This window comes from Chanodichthys erythropterus, chromosome 3 (assembly GCF_024489055.1).
Source record: "Chanodichthys erythropterus isolate Z2021 chromosome 3, ASM2448905v1, whole genome shotgun sequence".
NCBI lineage: Eukaryota > Metazoa > Chordata > Actinopteri > Cypriniformes > Xenocyprididae > Chanodichthys > Chanodichthys erythropterus.
In genome coordinates, this window is record NC_090223.1 from 55,170,068 (window position 1) to 55,184,728 (window position 14,661).

The 14,661-nt window shown below is 44.9% G+C and overlaps 1 protein-coding gene across 4 annotated transcripts in view; it reads left to right on the forward strand.

Annotated features, from left to right (window-relative positions):
* The window catches only part of LOC137018008 (ethanolamine-phosphate cytidylyltransferase-like), a 35,527-nt gene that overhangs the window by 16,232 nt on the left and 4,634 nt on the right, over nucleotides 1-14,661 (forward strand). For 3 of the 4 annotated variants that reach the window (XM_067382853.1, XM_067382855.1, XM_067382856.1), the window contains 6 exons: nucleotides 4,129-4,267; nucleotides 4,785-4,867; nucleotides 5,044-5,121; nucleotides 5,210-5,275; nucleotides 5,449-5,514; nucleotides 5,597-5,685. In XM_067382853.1, coding sequence (XP_067238954.1) covers nucleotides 4,129-4,267; nucleotides 4,785-4,867; nucleotides 5,044-5,121; nucleotides 5,210-5,275; nucleotides 5,449-5,514; nucleotides 5,597-5,685 — 521 coding nt within the window. Of the gene's footprint in view, nucleotides 1-4,128; nucleotides 4,268-4,784; nucleotides 4,868-5,043; nucleotides 5,122-5,209; nucleotides 5,276-5,448; nucleotides 5,515-5,596; nucleotides 5,686-11,733; nucleotides 12,523-14,661 lie in introns of those variants that run through there. The other variant, XM_067382854.1, reaches the window with a different exon arrangement.

Below are 14,661 nucleotides of genomic sequence, written 5' to 3' on the forward strand. Positions count from 1 at the left end.
GCCGAGCAGAACAACCACCCAGTAGAGCGTTACAGTAATCTAGTCTTGAAGTCATGAATGCATGAACCAACTGTTCCGCATTTGTCATTGAGAGCATGTGTCGTAATTTAGATATGTTTTTTTAAATGGAAGAAGGCGGTTTTACAGATACTGGAAACATGACTTTCAAATGAAAGCAGGAAGTGTGTCACTTTCAAAATGCTTTGAGATCACCCTATTTTTTTTACCTGTTTTGTTTCAAACTTCATCAGTGTAATGTCAATACACAGCAGATGTAGACCTGTGAAAAGAATCGCGATATCTCAAACACTGTTGCCATGGCAACGCATCAAACTTTATGCTTTTTATGCTGGATGCTTTTGAGACACTTAGCATGCTTCAAATTGCATGAAACTCTATAAACTTCAGAGATGCCAACCAGTATACATGGGCAAAGCAGTAGAAACAGGTGGGGAGCAGGGCCTCTATAGCGCCATCTTTTGACAAAAGTGGGGGGTTAGTTTAACCTACAGTCACCAAACTCTGGACACATATTGTTCTCATTAAGCTGGACAACTTTCTAATTTACAGTCATTAGCTGCGACCAACAGGAAGTCAGATATTTTGGTTTGAATATACATTTTTTGAAAAAACAGGCTATGAATTTTATACTACTACTCCTATAGGGTTTATACAATTTACACCAAACTTTTTTGACTTGGTGCTAACACATTTAAGTTGTTTAATTGCAAACAGATTTTGGATATCTCAAACTGTTTGGCCGTGGCGAGGCAACGAATTTATGGCAAGAAAAGGGAAACAAAGTGTTATAACTTCTGCATACATTCATTGATTTTGATGAATCTTCGGCTGTGTGTTTGTTGTACAAGGCTGATCACATAGATGTGACTGTTGTGAGTCAAAGTTATAGCGCCACCAACTGGCAGCAGGAAATGTGTTACTTTCAGCATGCTTTTGAGATCAACATCTTATTTTTACCAGATTTTCTTCAAACTTCTTTTGAATAATGTCAAAACATGGCAGATGTAGACCTTTGAAAAGAATTGTGATACAGACACAATTACCTTGGCAACGCATCAAACTTTAATATTCATTTTGGATGCTTTTGAGACTCTTAGCATGCTTCAAATTGTTTGAAACTCCATACACACGTCAGGATTCTTAGCCAGTAGACATGGGCAGAGCCTTAGAAACAGGCAGGGAGGAGGGGCTTAATAGCACCACCTTATAGTGCAGTAAATGTAGAGTGAATTTGACATAGTCCTTCGATGTTTAACCGTTTTAACTGCCTATTGCCCGCTGTGCACAGTTGCCCTGAAGCCACTGGGGTGGTGGTGCCACCGGGCTTGGGCCTGCCATCGCTGCTCACAGCTATATTTTCACTTGTTATTTCTGCTTTGCCATTTTGTTCCTCCTTCTGCTAGCATTGCCTTCACATGTATCTGCCAAGTTGGCACATAAAAAAGCTTTATTGTCGTCACAGTTCATAATAAGAGCTTCTGTTTAAGCCAGAGCTCTGGCACCTGTGTTCATGAGTTTGACATTGTCTAAGCAGTTCAGTCATTGCCTCCAAAGGGAGAGAGAACAATACTTTGTACACTCTTTTTTAAGTTATATTTTTGGGGCTTTTGTGCCTTTATTAGATAGGAAAGTATAGATTAGACAGGAAACAATGGAGAGGAGAGAGAGTGGAACAGGACAGGCAAAGGACCCTGAGCTGGACTCAAACTCAGGTCTCCTCAGGCGCAGCTGCGCTGTATGTCGGGAGTGCTGTTCACTAGGCTAATTGCTCCAATGTTATTGTGTACTCTTACTGTTTGGCTTCCTCAAAAGGCTGCTGGTTTACAAGGAATTCTGTGAATTACTGTCAAGAAAGGTCTTGCAGTTGCACTCTCCAACTCGCACTCTCTCTCACTTCTGCTTCCTCTGTCTGAGATGTAATTTACACTTGACACCAATATAACCAAAAATATGTTTCCAGCCATTAGTTTGCATTGCCAACAGGGCCAATAAGTTGGAATGGTTAAGTGATTAAATATACCTTACTATAATGAGACCAAAGCATTTTTTCCTAAAATAATTTTTTGTTGTTGCTGCTGGTATATTTATCACACAGTTGATTTTTTTATACTTCAGCATTTAAGTATACTGTAGCTAATATTTATCAAGGATACAAAGAAAATTGTCAGCTCTAAACAGCACAAAATAATTATTGAAATTACGATTTTAACTTGATGCACGTTTTTATTCTAGTTTTATTTGAAAACTATTTCACAAGACTATTTACATTATACAACTATTACATTTTTTTACTGAACAAATAAAATAATAACAATAGATAGAAATAAAAATAAAACTATTAAAAAAACAAAACTTTATAACACTTCCATAACAGTTACATCTGTTCTTACAAATATTACTGAGTATACAAAAGCTAAACTGCAATAAATGTATCAAAGATGGCTGGAAGTGATGGTTTATAGTTTAAAAAGTTTAAAATGTTAGTATTTTTCTGACACAGCTTTTGCTTCAGAAGACATTGATTCATCAACTGGTATAGTATGGATTACTGTCAGGTTCATTTTGTGTGGTTTTTGAAGTGTCGACTTTAGAGGTCCTTGCTTTATGTGTACTCACAAAGATGGATTATTTTTCTAAAAATCTTTGTTTGTGTTCAACTGAAGAAAGAAAGCCATATACATCTGGAACGGCATGAGGCTAAGTAAAAACATGAGAGAATTTATCATTTTTGGCTGGAGTATCACAATCAGGGATGGTAAACTAAACAGTGGTTTCAATGTGTATAATAAACCAGATGTAAATGTAAGATGTAAATACCGTAATAATTTACTTTATGTTCACTCTTAAAAGTAATCCAGGGGACTTGTTACCACAACTTAAACAAATGCATGGTTGCAAGTTAAAGTAGAATTCTGTTGACATAATAATGTTGATCATGACATCAACTTAAGATCACTTGTAATTTAAACTCAAATTTCTGTGTTAATTGGCTTTTTAAAAAAATTAAGTTTTACTAACATAATTCAATTGTATTGATAACTTAGACATTTAAGAGACAGTGGATTTCTAGTTCCCAGCATGCTTTGCATAGGACTGGATAAGTGTTATTTTGTTTTTTTTGTTACATGTTTTTTAGTGAAGGGAAAGACCTGTTAGTGTTTAATGCTGTTATGTTTGACATTTAAAAGTTTCCGTAATGTTGAAGTTTTTGTGGTTACCGTTGTGCTGAAGAGTAGATACATGAGGTAAACACTGCACTGACTCTATAAGCAATGACTGCGCTGATGCCAGTAACAAGTAATATCTTAATTGTTCATTTAATGTATGTTAAATAAGTTGTGTTGGCATGTGCTATGATAGCTGTTGATTTAATCTGAAATGGATAAGATTAATTGGTTCCAAGGCTACAACTCTGGTAGTTGGAACGACTTAATTTTTTAAGTAATCAACTCAAAAAATTTTGTTTATGCTACAAATTATTCAGTGTAGCTTGTTGTTAGAATGTAAATTCACTCAAAGTTAAATATTCTTAAATAAAATTTTATCTAAAAGAAATTTATACAAACTGTTGTTATTTTAGTTAAATAAAGTTATTGAGTTAATAACTTTATTTATTAGTTAAAGTTGTTGAGTTAATTCAAGATAGTAACATGGTTGGCTAGTTAGATAATGCCACAATCATAATAAATAGCCTAATGTTAAAACACAACGAGCCGCAGTAGTAAACCAACATAACTACTTTTAATTATTGTATATCAGAGATTAAATTCTGAATATAACATTGACTAAAAAATTATTGGGCCAACATTGGAAGCACTTCTAAATCTGATGTGTAGATTGTAAGTGATGTTGCCGACAGCTGAGACTGGAAGTGACGTCACTGTAAGAGGAAGTGCAGGTGAGTGAGAGTGTGAGCTGGAGAGAACATGTTGTCAGAACCAGTCACTCTGTACTGAGCTCTTGCACCATGCTTCAAACCTGTTGGTGTAATAAAAGTGTACTATAGAAATGTGCAGTATTACCAATTTATTACCAATTACCAATCCCGCATTTGACATTTATTGCTGTAATTGCTGTTTGTTATCATTTCTGTACTGTTGCCCACAGGGTCCTAAGGGCCACAGTCCCTGGACAGGAGTATCACAATTCCTGCAGACGTCTCAAAAAATCATCCAGTTTGCCTCGGGGCAGGAACCCCAGCCAGGAGATACCATCATCTATGTGGCTGGAGCTTTTGACCTCTTCCGTATCCTTTCATGCTTAAACAATACTTAGTGCTCCAAAAATTTCCTCTGTTAAACGCAAAAGAACAATTACTGTACAGTATCCAGAGTGCTCTTTTCTATGATGAAGACTGCAACTGTCAAAATCAATATATTGATTTTAAAAATCTGGTGAAAGGGAAGATTGTCAGTAAATAACAAAGTGTGTCTTCTGGAGACTCACACATAGTCGTCAGAAGATTGAACAGACAGAATCAATATGACAGAATTTTGGTGTAAATTATTCATTTAAGGTATGTCAGCAGAAGATCTGGTGGGCACAGGTTACTTACAACATCATCAAGAAACTATTACAGCCTGCATTGAAAAAAACAGCTTGGAAAGATGTATAGTTTGCAGCTGTCACTACTACAATGATAACCAATAACAAGCGTGGACATTAAAAACACTTCTTGAGACCCCTGCGTTCTTTTCCACCTTGCTTTTCCTGCCTCCCAAGCAAATGTTAATGTTTATCCTCTTTGACCCGATGCACATCAGACATCGGCCATGTGGATTTCCTGGATGCAGTTTCCCAGCTTTCGGAGAAGCCATATGTTATCGTGGGGTTGCACTTTGATCAGGTAAACTGGATACAGGAAAGTCTTTGTAATATATATATATATATATATATATATATATATATATATATATATATATAAAAATCTCAGTTGAGCATAATGCTCATTATAATTGAAAGAAATCTGAAAGAGATGTGTGAGAAGAACTGCATGTTTGTTTATTTTTACTATCATTTTAGGAGGTGAATCGTTACAAGGGGAAAAACTATCCCATCATGAACATCCATGAGAGGACTCTGAGTGTGTTGGCTTGTCGAGTGAGTGTTTGATATGATTGCCTGTCTTGATATGTATGATATGAATTGTTTGATATGAATTTCTTCCTTGTGTCTTTAAATCTTTCAGTATGTCTCTGAGGTTGTTATAGGAGCACCATATGCTGTAACAAAAGACTTACTGGACCATTTCAAGGTATAGACAATTCCATTGTTTTGAATTTGATTTCTGACTATTTGTCAAACCAGCTTGACAGAGTTGGAAAATGTGTTGCCGGATTGACATAAAAGTCATGCCGTCTGAGACTGAGAATACCCTTTTCCTGTGTAAATGTGGCCAGAGAGTAATGCACTGTCCTCCTGGTATAGGTAGACCTGGTGTGCCATGGGAAAACTGAAGTCTTTCTAGACAGAGATGGATCAGACCCATATGCTGTAAGTGCCACATCGACAATTACTCAAAATTTCAGCACAACACGCTTCTATTTGATCATCTGTGCATGTTTTCCACACACAGGTTCCCAGGAAAATGGGAATATTGCGAACAGTGGATAGTGGAAACAGTCTCACCACTGACAACATTGTGCAGAGGATCATCAAAAACAGGTGTTGCAATTAGCTCTGTAATAATATATACTTATTAAATCTTGACACAACACACATCAATCGAAAGATCAAAACTTACACATATAAAGCATAAGCAAATGACCACTGTTTTGCCATTTATATCTATTGTTCCCTTTCAGTCGGTCACGTTCGACGTACGTCAGTAGTGACCGACGAATTGGGATATCGCTAGAGAGCCCCTATCAGCTTCGAGAGAACTAAAACAAGCCAATGGAATTGGCGTGCGATATTTGCATAATGCGCACCTCCCCTAACAGGTGGATATAAAAAGGGGGGCAGATGCAATCGCACTCTGTCTTTCGCTTCGGAGCCTACCTGGTGTCCTGCGGCTGTTAGAACTTCAAGCCTCTGAAGAAGTTTCGGCGCTTGTGTTGGTGTGACGACGCCTGCAGCGAGGTCGCGAGTTGGAGTGAGCCGGGTGGAAACATCTACTGTTTTCCCAGCGTTCCGCTGTAATTCCACTGGTTGGTCTGCGATTTGGTCTGGTTCCTCCTGTGTTTTTCTGAACACGTTGTGACGCTCCCTGTGTGTCTCGACACAAAAGAGCTGAAGTTTCCCCTTCTAAAAGAGCTTCACAGACAGACACTGCGTCTTTTTCAAGATGTCATTCTGTCTGTGCGTTTCTGGAGGCGGTCGTTTCCTATCCTCTCTGACGGCCACGATCATTTTCTCTCATGTCTGCTTAGCGTGCTGAGACTGTGTTTGTGGGTGGTCATATTTTCTTATGGAAATATGTCCACGTCGGCGCGTTGTTTGCTCGCTTTTCTCGTAAGGGCTTGAGCGCTCAGCGCGCCGTGTGCCGTCGAATTGCCGGCTGACAGCGCGCGTTGCCACGGCAACCCTGCGCGCTGTCTGGCGCTCTAGATGCACGGTCGAGACTCGGCTGCCTTTAATGAGGTGGAGTCCCCTCACTTATTCCCCGATCTAGTTATTTTTCTGAATCAGAAAAGTGCTACTTTGGTTAATAAGCCTGGGTGACCAGAGGATCACAGTGGGGCAATACCCGCCGAGTCATTCTCCGTGGGCCCCCCACTCCTCTAGTGCATCGCAAACATGTTGTGACTATGTTCGTGGGTGGATCATGTTTAGAAACAACATGGCCACGTCGGTGCCCAGGGTGCCGTGTGTCGTCCAGTTGGGCGGCCACATTCACTGTCCAACATGGCTGGTAGCTTCTGCATGTGTTGCTGGTCCTCCTTAAAATAAATATGGAGGACCTAACATCTTAGTCAGGGCTCCAGCAGAGGATCAGATGTCGACTGCTACATTGGAGAGAGTATTGTTGGACTCTGAACATGAAGATGAGGCTGAGCGTCCCACGGTTGTGGCGTGCTCATGCCGAATCGGATTCAGACTTTGCAACCATGCTTTCCCAGGCCCCTGGGGGTGTCGTGCGACGCGTACTCTCCTTGCCCCGCCCCCTGGCTTAGCCCGGATGTGCATGAAAAAACTTGGCAGTTTGTGGCCTTTTTTGGCATTAATATGGAACGCCAAGAGGGTCATAATCTGCACTACAAGTTTTTTCTCTCTCACTACCCCCTAGGGTGGGGTGGCAGTGCTACGGACACACCACCTCTGCCCTGCATGAGTCTTGGCCCCTGGCAAGTCTGCGGTAGGTCAAAGCACTCATTGCATGTGGGTAGTTCTGAGTCGGGGTTGAGCTACGCAGGATGCAAATCATAGCGCAGGCCCCTGGCCAGACAATGTCCACCATGGTGGTCCAGAAACACCCCTGGCGAGTCTTGCTGGGATGTGCCGTCGTCAAAGTGTGCTTTCTCGATGCGCTCATCTCACAAACTGGCCTTGAACCCAGCCCGCTCAACCCGCAGTCACCTGACTAGCGGGAGACGGTCCTAGAGATATGGCGACCTGGAGCTGACGTAAACGGTTCTTTCGGGGGACGATGCTCGCATCGCTCCCTCCCCCGGAGGAGGGCCGGGTGGAGAATTGGTCTGTTCCGCCGCTGGCTCTCCGGAGTCCAGCGGTACCCACTAAGAACTGTTTTCCGATCCTCTACGTCCCAAGAGTGTGGCTGGCGGTGTGCAGCGCCCCGCGTTGCTACTCCCAGCCCCCTCTCACCTCGCCAGCAGGTGTCAGTGTGTTGGTGCAGGCCGCGCCCCGTGTGCCGTCTCCCATACGCACTGCTACCTCGCAGAGTCTGATCACACTCTGGGCCGCTACCATGCCGCCCGAGTCGGGTCCCCGTACTCTGGTTCGCTGCCCCACCCCCGGTACGTCTGTGGTGCGTTTGGTTCAGCTGGCTCGGTGCCTGGAGGCCTGGTTAGTGCCTCCAGCCCATTCCGCTGGCTCATTCGTACTATCAGACTCGGCTATGCGATTCAGTTCGCCCGGTGTCCTCCGGCGTCCAGGGGTGTCCACTTCACTTGGGTGTCGTTGGACATTGCACCTGTTCTCCGAGTGGAGATTGCTGTCCTCCTGGCGAGGGATACAATCGAGCCGGTCCCTCCAGCCGATTTGAAGTCAGGTTCAGCCCTACTTCATTGTACCCTAAAGGGCGGTGGGCTATGGCCAATCCTGGATCTGCGCGTCTTGAACCGGTACCTTCAGGCTGCCGTTTAAGGTGCTCATGCAGAAGCGCATTTTCGAGTGCGTCCGTCCCGGGGTTTGGTTTGCAGCATTCGACCTGAAGGATGCATACTTTCATGTCTCGATTCTGCGCTCGGGTCGAGCATGTCAGTACAAACTCCTACCCTTCGGGCTGGCCCTGTCGCTCCACGCCTTACATGGTTGCGGAGGTGGCCATTGATCCCCTCAAGGAACAGGGCGTTCGCATTCTCGACTGCCTCGACGACTGGTTGTTCCTGGCCAGCTCGCGAAGCAGTTGTGCGTACACAGGGAGATGGTTTAGCTCACCTCAGCCTGTTGGGTCTTTGGGTCAGCTGGGACAAGAGCAAACTCGCCCCCGGGCAGAGGATCTCTTTTCTCAGTCTCGAGCTAGACTCAGTCGCCCGGATTGTGCGCCTCTCTGAGGAGCGCATCCAGTCGGTGTTGAACTGCCTGAGTTCGCTCAAGCGCAGGACGGCGGCCCCACTGAAAGACTTCAGAGGCTCCTGGGGCATGTGGCATCTGCAGCCGCGTTCACGCCGCTCAGGTTGCTCCATATGAGGCCGCTTCAACACCGGCTCCACGACTGGGTCCCGAGATGGCCGTGGCAGCGCAGCACGCTCAGTGTCCTCGTGACACGGAGCTGCCGCCCTACCCTCATCCGGTGGTCGGACCCTTTGTTCCTGCGGGCGGGAGTGCCCCTTGGACGCTGTGGTCCACACAGATGCCTCTACCACCGGATGGGGGGCCATGTACAACGGGCATGCGGTTTCGGGTCTTGGACGGGGCCTCGACTGCATTGGCATATCAATTGCCTCGAGTTGCTAGCAGTATGTCTTGCACTGGGCCGCTTCAAGGAGCTGCTGTCAGACAAGCACGTACTGGTCCGCTCGGACAAGCACTGCGGCCGTTGCGTACATCAACCATCAGGCTGGTCTACGCTCCCGTCGCATATCGCAACTCGCCTGCCATCTCTTGCTTGGAGTCAGAAGCATCTGAGGTCGCTTCAGGCCACTCATGTTCCAGGTGTGCTTAACCGTGCAGCCTACGAGCTCTTACGGCAGCCTCCACTTGCGGGCAAGTGGCGGCTCCATCCCTAGGCGGTCCAGCTGATCTGGCACTACTTCGGTGAGGCCCAGGTAGTCCTGTTGCCTCCCCAGGAACTGCCCTCGGCCAGTGGTTTTCCCTGACCGGCGAGTCACTCGGCACGGATGCCCTGGCACTCAGCTGGCCCCGGGGCCTACGCAATATGCGTTTTCCCCCAGTGAGCCTTCTCGCACAGCTCCTGTGCTAGGTCAGGGAGGATGAGGAGCAGGTCTTGTTAGTGGCTCCATATTAGTCACTCGGACCCTGGTTTCGGACCTAATGCTCCTCACGACAGCCCCTCCTTGGCCGATTTCCTCTGAGGAAGGACCTCCTGACTCAGAGATGGGGCTTCCTATGGCACCCACGTCCCGACCTGTGGAACCTTCACGTGTGGTCCCTGGACGGGATGCGGAGGTTCTGGGTGATCTCCCGCAGGCGGTCGTAGACACCATCACTTCCGCTAGAGCTCCTTCACGAGGAGCCTCTATGCGTTGAAGTGGAACCTATTCGTTGAATGGTGCTCCTCTCGCAAGACGAGAGGACCCCCGATCATGCTCGGTCAGATCTGTGCTTTCCTTCCTGCAAGAGGGCTTGGAGCGAAGGCTGTCGCCCTCCACCCTCAAGGTGTATGTTGCCGCTTTGCTGCACATCTCCATGCAGTTGATGGCAAGCCCTGGGGAAACACGGTCTGATCATCAGGTTCCTGAGGGGGGCGAGGGGACTGAATTCTCCTCGCCCACCCTCCTTACCCTCTAGGGATCTCACCTTAGTTCTTAGCTAACTTCGGCGTCATCCCTTGAGCAATTAGTCGAGTTAAAAGTACTGTCTCTTAGACCGTCCTCCTGGTTGCATTGGCCTCATGTTAAGAGGGTAGGGGACCTGCACGCATTTTCGGTCGACGAATCGTGCCTGGAATTTGGGCCTGGGGATTCTCACGTCTTCCTGAGACCCCGGCCTGGATATGTGCCCAAGGTTCCTACCACTCCCTTCGGAGATCAGGTAGTGAACCTGCAAGCGCTGCCTTCGGAGGAGGCAGACCCAGCCCTAGCTTCGCTCTGTCCAGTTCGCGCCCTGCGTGTTTACGTGGATAGAACTTGAAGCTTAGGACCTCAGATCAGCTCTTTGTCTGTTACGGAGACCAGCAGAAGGGAAAGGCTGTCTCCAAGCAGAGGATGGCCCACTGGTTAGTGGATGCCATCGCCCTGGCTTATGTTCCCAGGGCGTGCCTTGCCCGTTCGGGTTGAGAGCCCACTCCACCTGAGGAGTGGCCTCTTCCTGGGCACTGGCTCATGGCGCCTCGCTGACAGATTGTAGAGCTGTGGGCTGGGCGACACCCAACACGTTTGCTAGGGTTTTTAGCTTACGTGTAAGCTGGTTCTTCCCGTGTACTCGCTTCCACCAGCCGGTAGACGCGTTGAACCTGTGCTCGTGTCGGCTTGCAATGCCACTCCCGCCCCCTGGGCCGGATATATGCATCTGTTGACTCCAGTCGTGTTCCCCGTTCGGTGAACCCTGTCGAGTTCCTCCACCTCCACCTTCGGCTCGGGCATTGCGGAGTATCTGATGCCAGACCAACATCCATCTTCGATGTTGTCTGTTGGTTGGGTTCCATATGTTGCAATCCCTCTACGTGAGTGATTCCATATGTGTATTGTCCACGGTTACTCCCTACGGTGAGCCCGTGTCTTTCCCTTAGCAGAGCTTCTGCTTTCTCCTGTCAGATGAGTCTCCCCCTACTCAGGTGGAGCCATCCCAGGTACTCATATGCGTTCTGCCCTGCGGGCCAGTCCATATGTTTTCCATGTAAATTCCTTCCCCTCTGGGTAGGTAGTGGTTTCCGCAGCGTTCCTTACGGGTTCGCTTCCCCAGTGTAGTCTAGTTTACTTAGTGGGTATATCGGAACAGCAGTAGACTTCCCGGCGTAAGCTCGCCCCCTTCTCCGTCCCCTTGGTGCGAAGGGCGGCTAGAGCCTGCGCTGGGCACTGGAAGGGGTTTCGTAACTGTGGCGTTTTAGTTGGGATCCCAATTCGTCGGTCACTACTGACGTACGTCGAACGTGACCGACTGAAAGGGAACGTCTCGGTTACGTATGTAACCCTCGTTCCCTGAAGGAGGGAACGGAGACGTACGTCCCGTCGCCACAGTTTCTGTACCCTTGCTGCAGTGCGGACACCGGTTGTCTCCTCAGCGAAAAACAGACTGCGATTGCATCTGCCCCCCTTTTTATATCCACCTGTTAGGGGAGGTGCGCATTATGCAAATATCGCACGCCAATTCCATTGGCTTGTTTTAGTTCTCTCGAAGCTGATAGGGGCTCTCTAGCGATATCCCAATTCGTCGGTCACTACTGACGTACGTCTCCGTTCCCTCCTTCAGGGAACGAGGGTTACATACGTAACCGAGACGTTAGCGACCTTGATTTGTTTGTCGTTTCCTGGTCTGTGCTTCAAAGTGTGGATGCAGATTAAGAGGAATGTTTCAGCTTCAAAACAAGATAAGCTCTTTTGACTGTATCTGTAACATGTTGTTATGACACAAAATTATTCTAAAACTCATTCCTCAGTGTCCCAATATCAGTTGGAAAACGTGTTTAAAGCTGCTGTCCATGATTTTTGGCCCTCTACTGGTTAATAAACAGAACTGCATGCGTCTTGCGGAGGAACATTCTAGCCGGAGCTACTTTTCTCCATGTATGTCTATGGCGAGTCACGCAGTTACTGTCAAGTCAAAAAGTCAATTCAAATTTATTTATATAGCGCTTTTACAATTGGTAATTGTTTCAAAGCAGCTTTACATATTAGAAGCACAGAAAAAAAGGGAAGTGGTTAAAAATAAGCTGTACAAACAAGCGTGGTAATATGTAACATATACAAGATGGTATATGGATATATAATATATGTAAATGGATATGGAGATCAAAATCTGAATTATACATTTTTATTATAGAGATTAAAAATAGATTAAATATAAATATATGTAAGCGGATACGGGGATTAAAAATCTGAATTATAGATGCAGCCAGAACTGGATCTGTAGGCCCATTGTCTCCTGGGCTAGGTTGTAGTCAGGTCCAGACACAGGTTCTCCATCTGATCTGGATACGGCCTGGATCCAGCACCCGGCAAACCTCAGGATAAGCAGAGAGACAGATATTGTTGTGGCCAGTCTGCAGTGTCCTAAGATGATTCCGTTTTCTTCTCAAAAAAGCTCTCAGAGTCAGAAGTTCCAGGTCTCCAAAAGATATTCTTTATTGCCAGGCAACAAAGTGAGACGTCAGCTTCTCATCAGGCATCACATCTGATCTAGACAGTGTTAATCAGCTCGTTTTATATGTTTTTCTTATCGTTACAGAGCCAATGAGCTATCTTTTTCTTTTTGCTCCACCCTGGCGTTTTGCCACCATTATCCATGAATACCCCTCAGCTTTGGTTTTAATGGTGGCGGATCGCCAGCCGCTATATTTAAAAAAAAAACATGTTTTAATGGTTTCTTTGGTACTTTCCACAACTTGCTATTGTAATTTGCATTGAATACACTTATATTTCATTTATGCTTGATGCTCTCTGTGCAGAAAACCCGGTGCTTTCCAGTGTTGTTCATACAAGCTATTCTCTACTGGTAATACGTTAATAATCAATGAATTTTCCCAACAATATTAGCGTAGATGCCATTCTTATTCTGATGTACAGGTATATCTAGTGTTATAGGAAATGTTCTCGGTTCCGGCCGACCTAATTATTGCAGCGTAACAATCCTTTAACGGATTTGAAAAATGTTAATGTATTGATAATGTGTTATGTGTATGCAAGAGCAAAGAGATGTGTTTTTAGTCTAGATTTAAACTGACAGAGTGTGTCTGCTTCCCGAACAATGCTAGGAAGATTGTTCCAGAGTTTAGGTGCTAAATAGGAAAAGGATCTGCCGCCTTCAGTTGATTTTGATATTCTGGGTATTATCAACTGGCCTGAATTCTGAGATCGCAATAAACGTGAAGGACTATTATATATTAAGAGCTCACTTAGGTACTGGGGAGCTAAACCATTTAGAGCTTTATAAGTAAGTAGCAAGATTTTAAAATCTATACGATGTTTAATAGGGAGCCAATGTAATGTTGACAGAACTGGGCTAATATGGTCATACTTTCTGGTTCTAGTAAGAACTCTAGCTGCCGCATTTTGGACCAACTGTAGTCTGTTTAAAAGCCGAGCAGAACAACCACCCAGTAGAGCGTTACAGTAATCTAGTCTTGAAGTCATGAATGCATGAACCAACTGTTCTGCATTTGTCATTGAGAGCATGTGTCGTAATTTAGATATATTTTTTAGATGGAAGAAGGCAGTTTTACAGATACTAGAAACATGACTTTCAAATGAAAGATTGGTCTCAAAGAGCACACCCAAGTTCCTAACTGAGGACGAAGGTTTAATGGAGCACCCGTCAAGTGTTAGAGAGTATTCAGGGTTTTTCGTGAGGAAGTTTTTGGTCCAAAGATTAGGATATCAGTTTTTTCTGAATTTAATAATAAGAAATTTCTTGTCATCCAGCTTTTAATGTCAGCTATGCATTCTGTTAGTTTTGTGAATTTGTAGGTTTCGACAGGGCACAAGGAAATATAGAGCTGAGTATCGTCAGCGTAGCAGTGAAAACTAACACCATGCTTCCTAATTATCTCTCCTAAGGGCAGCATGTACAGAGTGAAAAGCAACTGTCCTAGTATTGAGCCTTGTGGTACTCCATATTGAACCTGTGATCGATACGACATCTCTTCATTAACTACTACAGACTGATAGTTTTGTTTTCTTCCAACTACGTTCAGCTTTTCTAACAGCTCGTTTTAGAGCCCGAGTGTGCTCATCATACCACGGCGTTAGATTCGTTTTCTGTTGCAGCATCGAGTTCTTCTAAGTTGTCAGGTATACTAAGGCGATGAAACTGCTCAGGGTGATTATTTATAAAGCAATCTTTAGTGGTAGACGTGATGGTTCTACAATATTTATGGCTGGGTGGTGGTTTTGTAGCCTTTGCTAATTGTATTATACACGAGACTAAATAATGATCTGATATATCATCGCTCTGCTGTAGAATTTCAACAGCATCAATATCAATTCCATGCGACAGTATTAGATCTAGGGTATGATTACGACAATGAGTGGGTCCTGACGTGTTGTCTAACTCCAATAGAGTTTAAAATGTCTTCAAATGCCAATCCAAATGCGTCTTTATTATTATCTACATGGATATTAAAATCACCAACAACAAGGACTTTATCCGCAGCCAGTACTAACTCTGATAGAAACTCAGCAA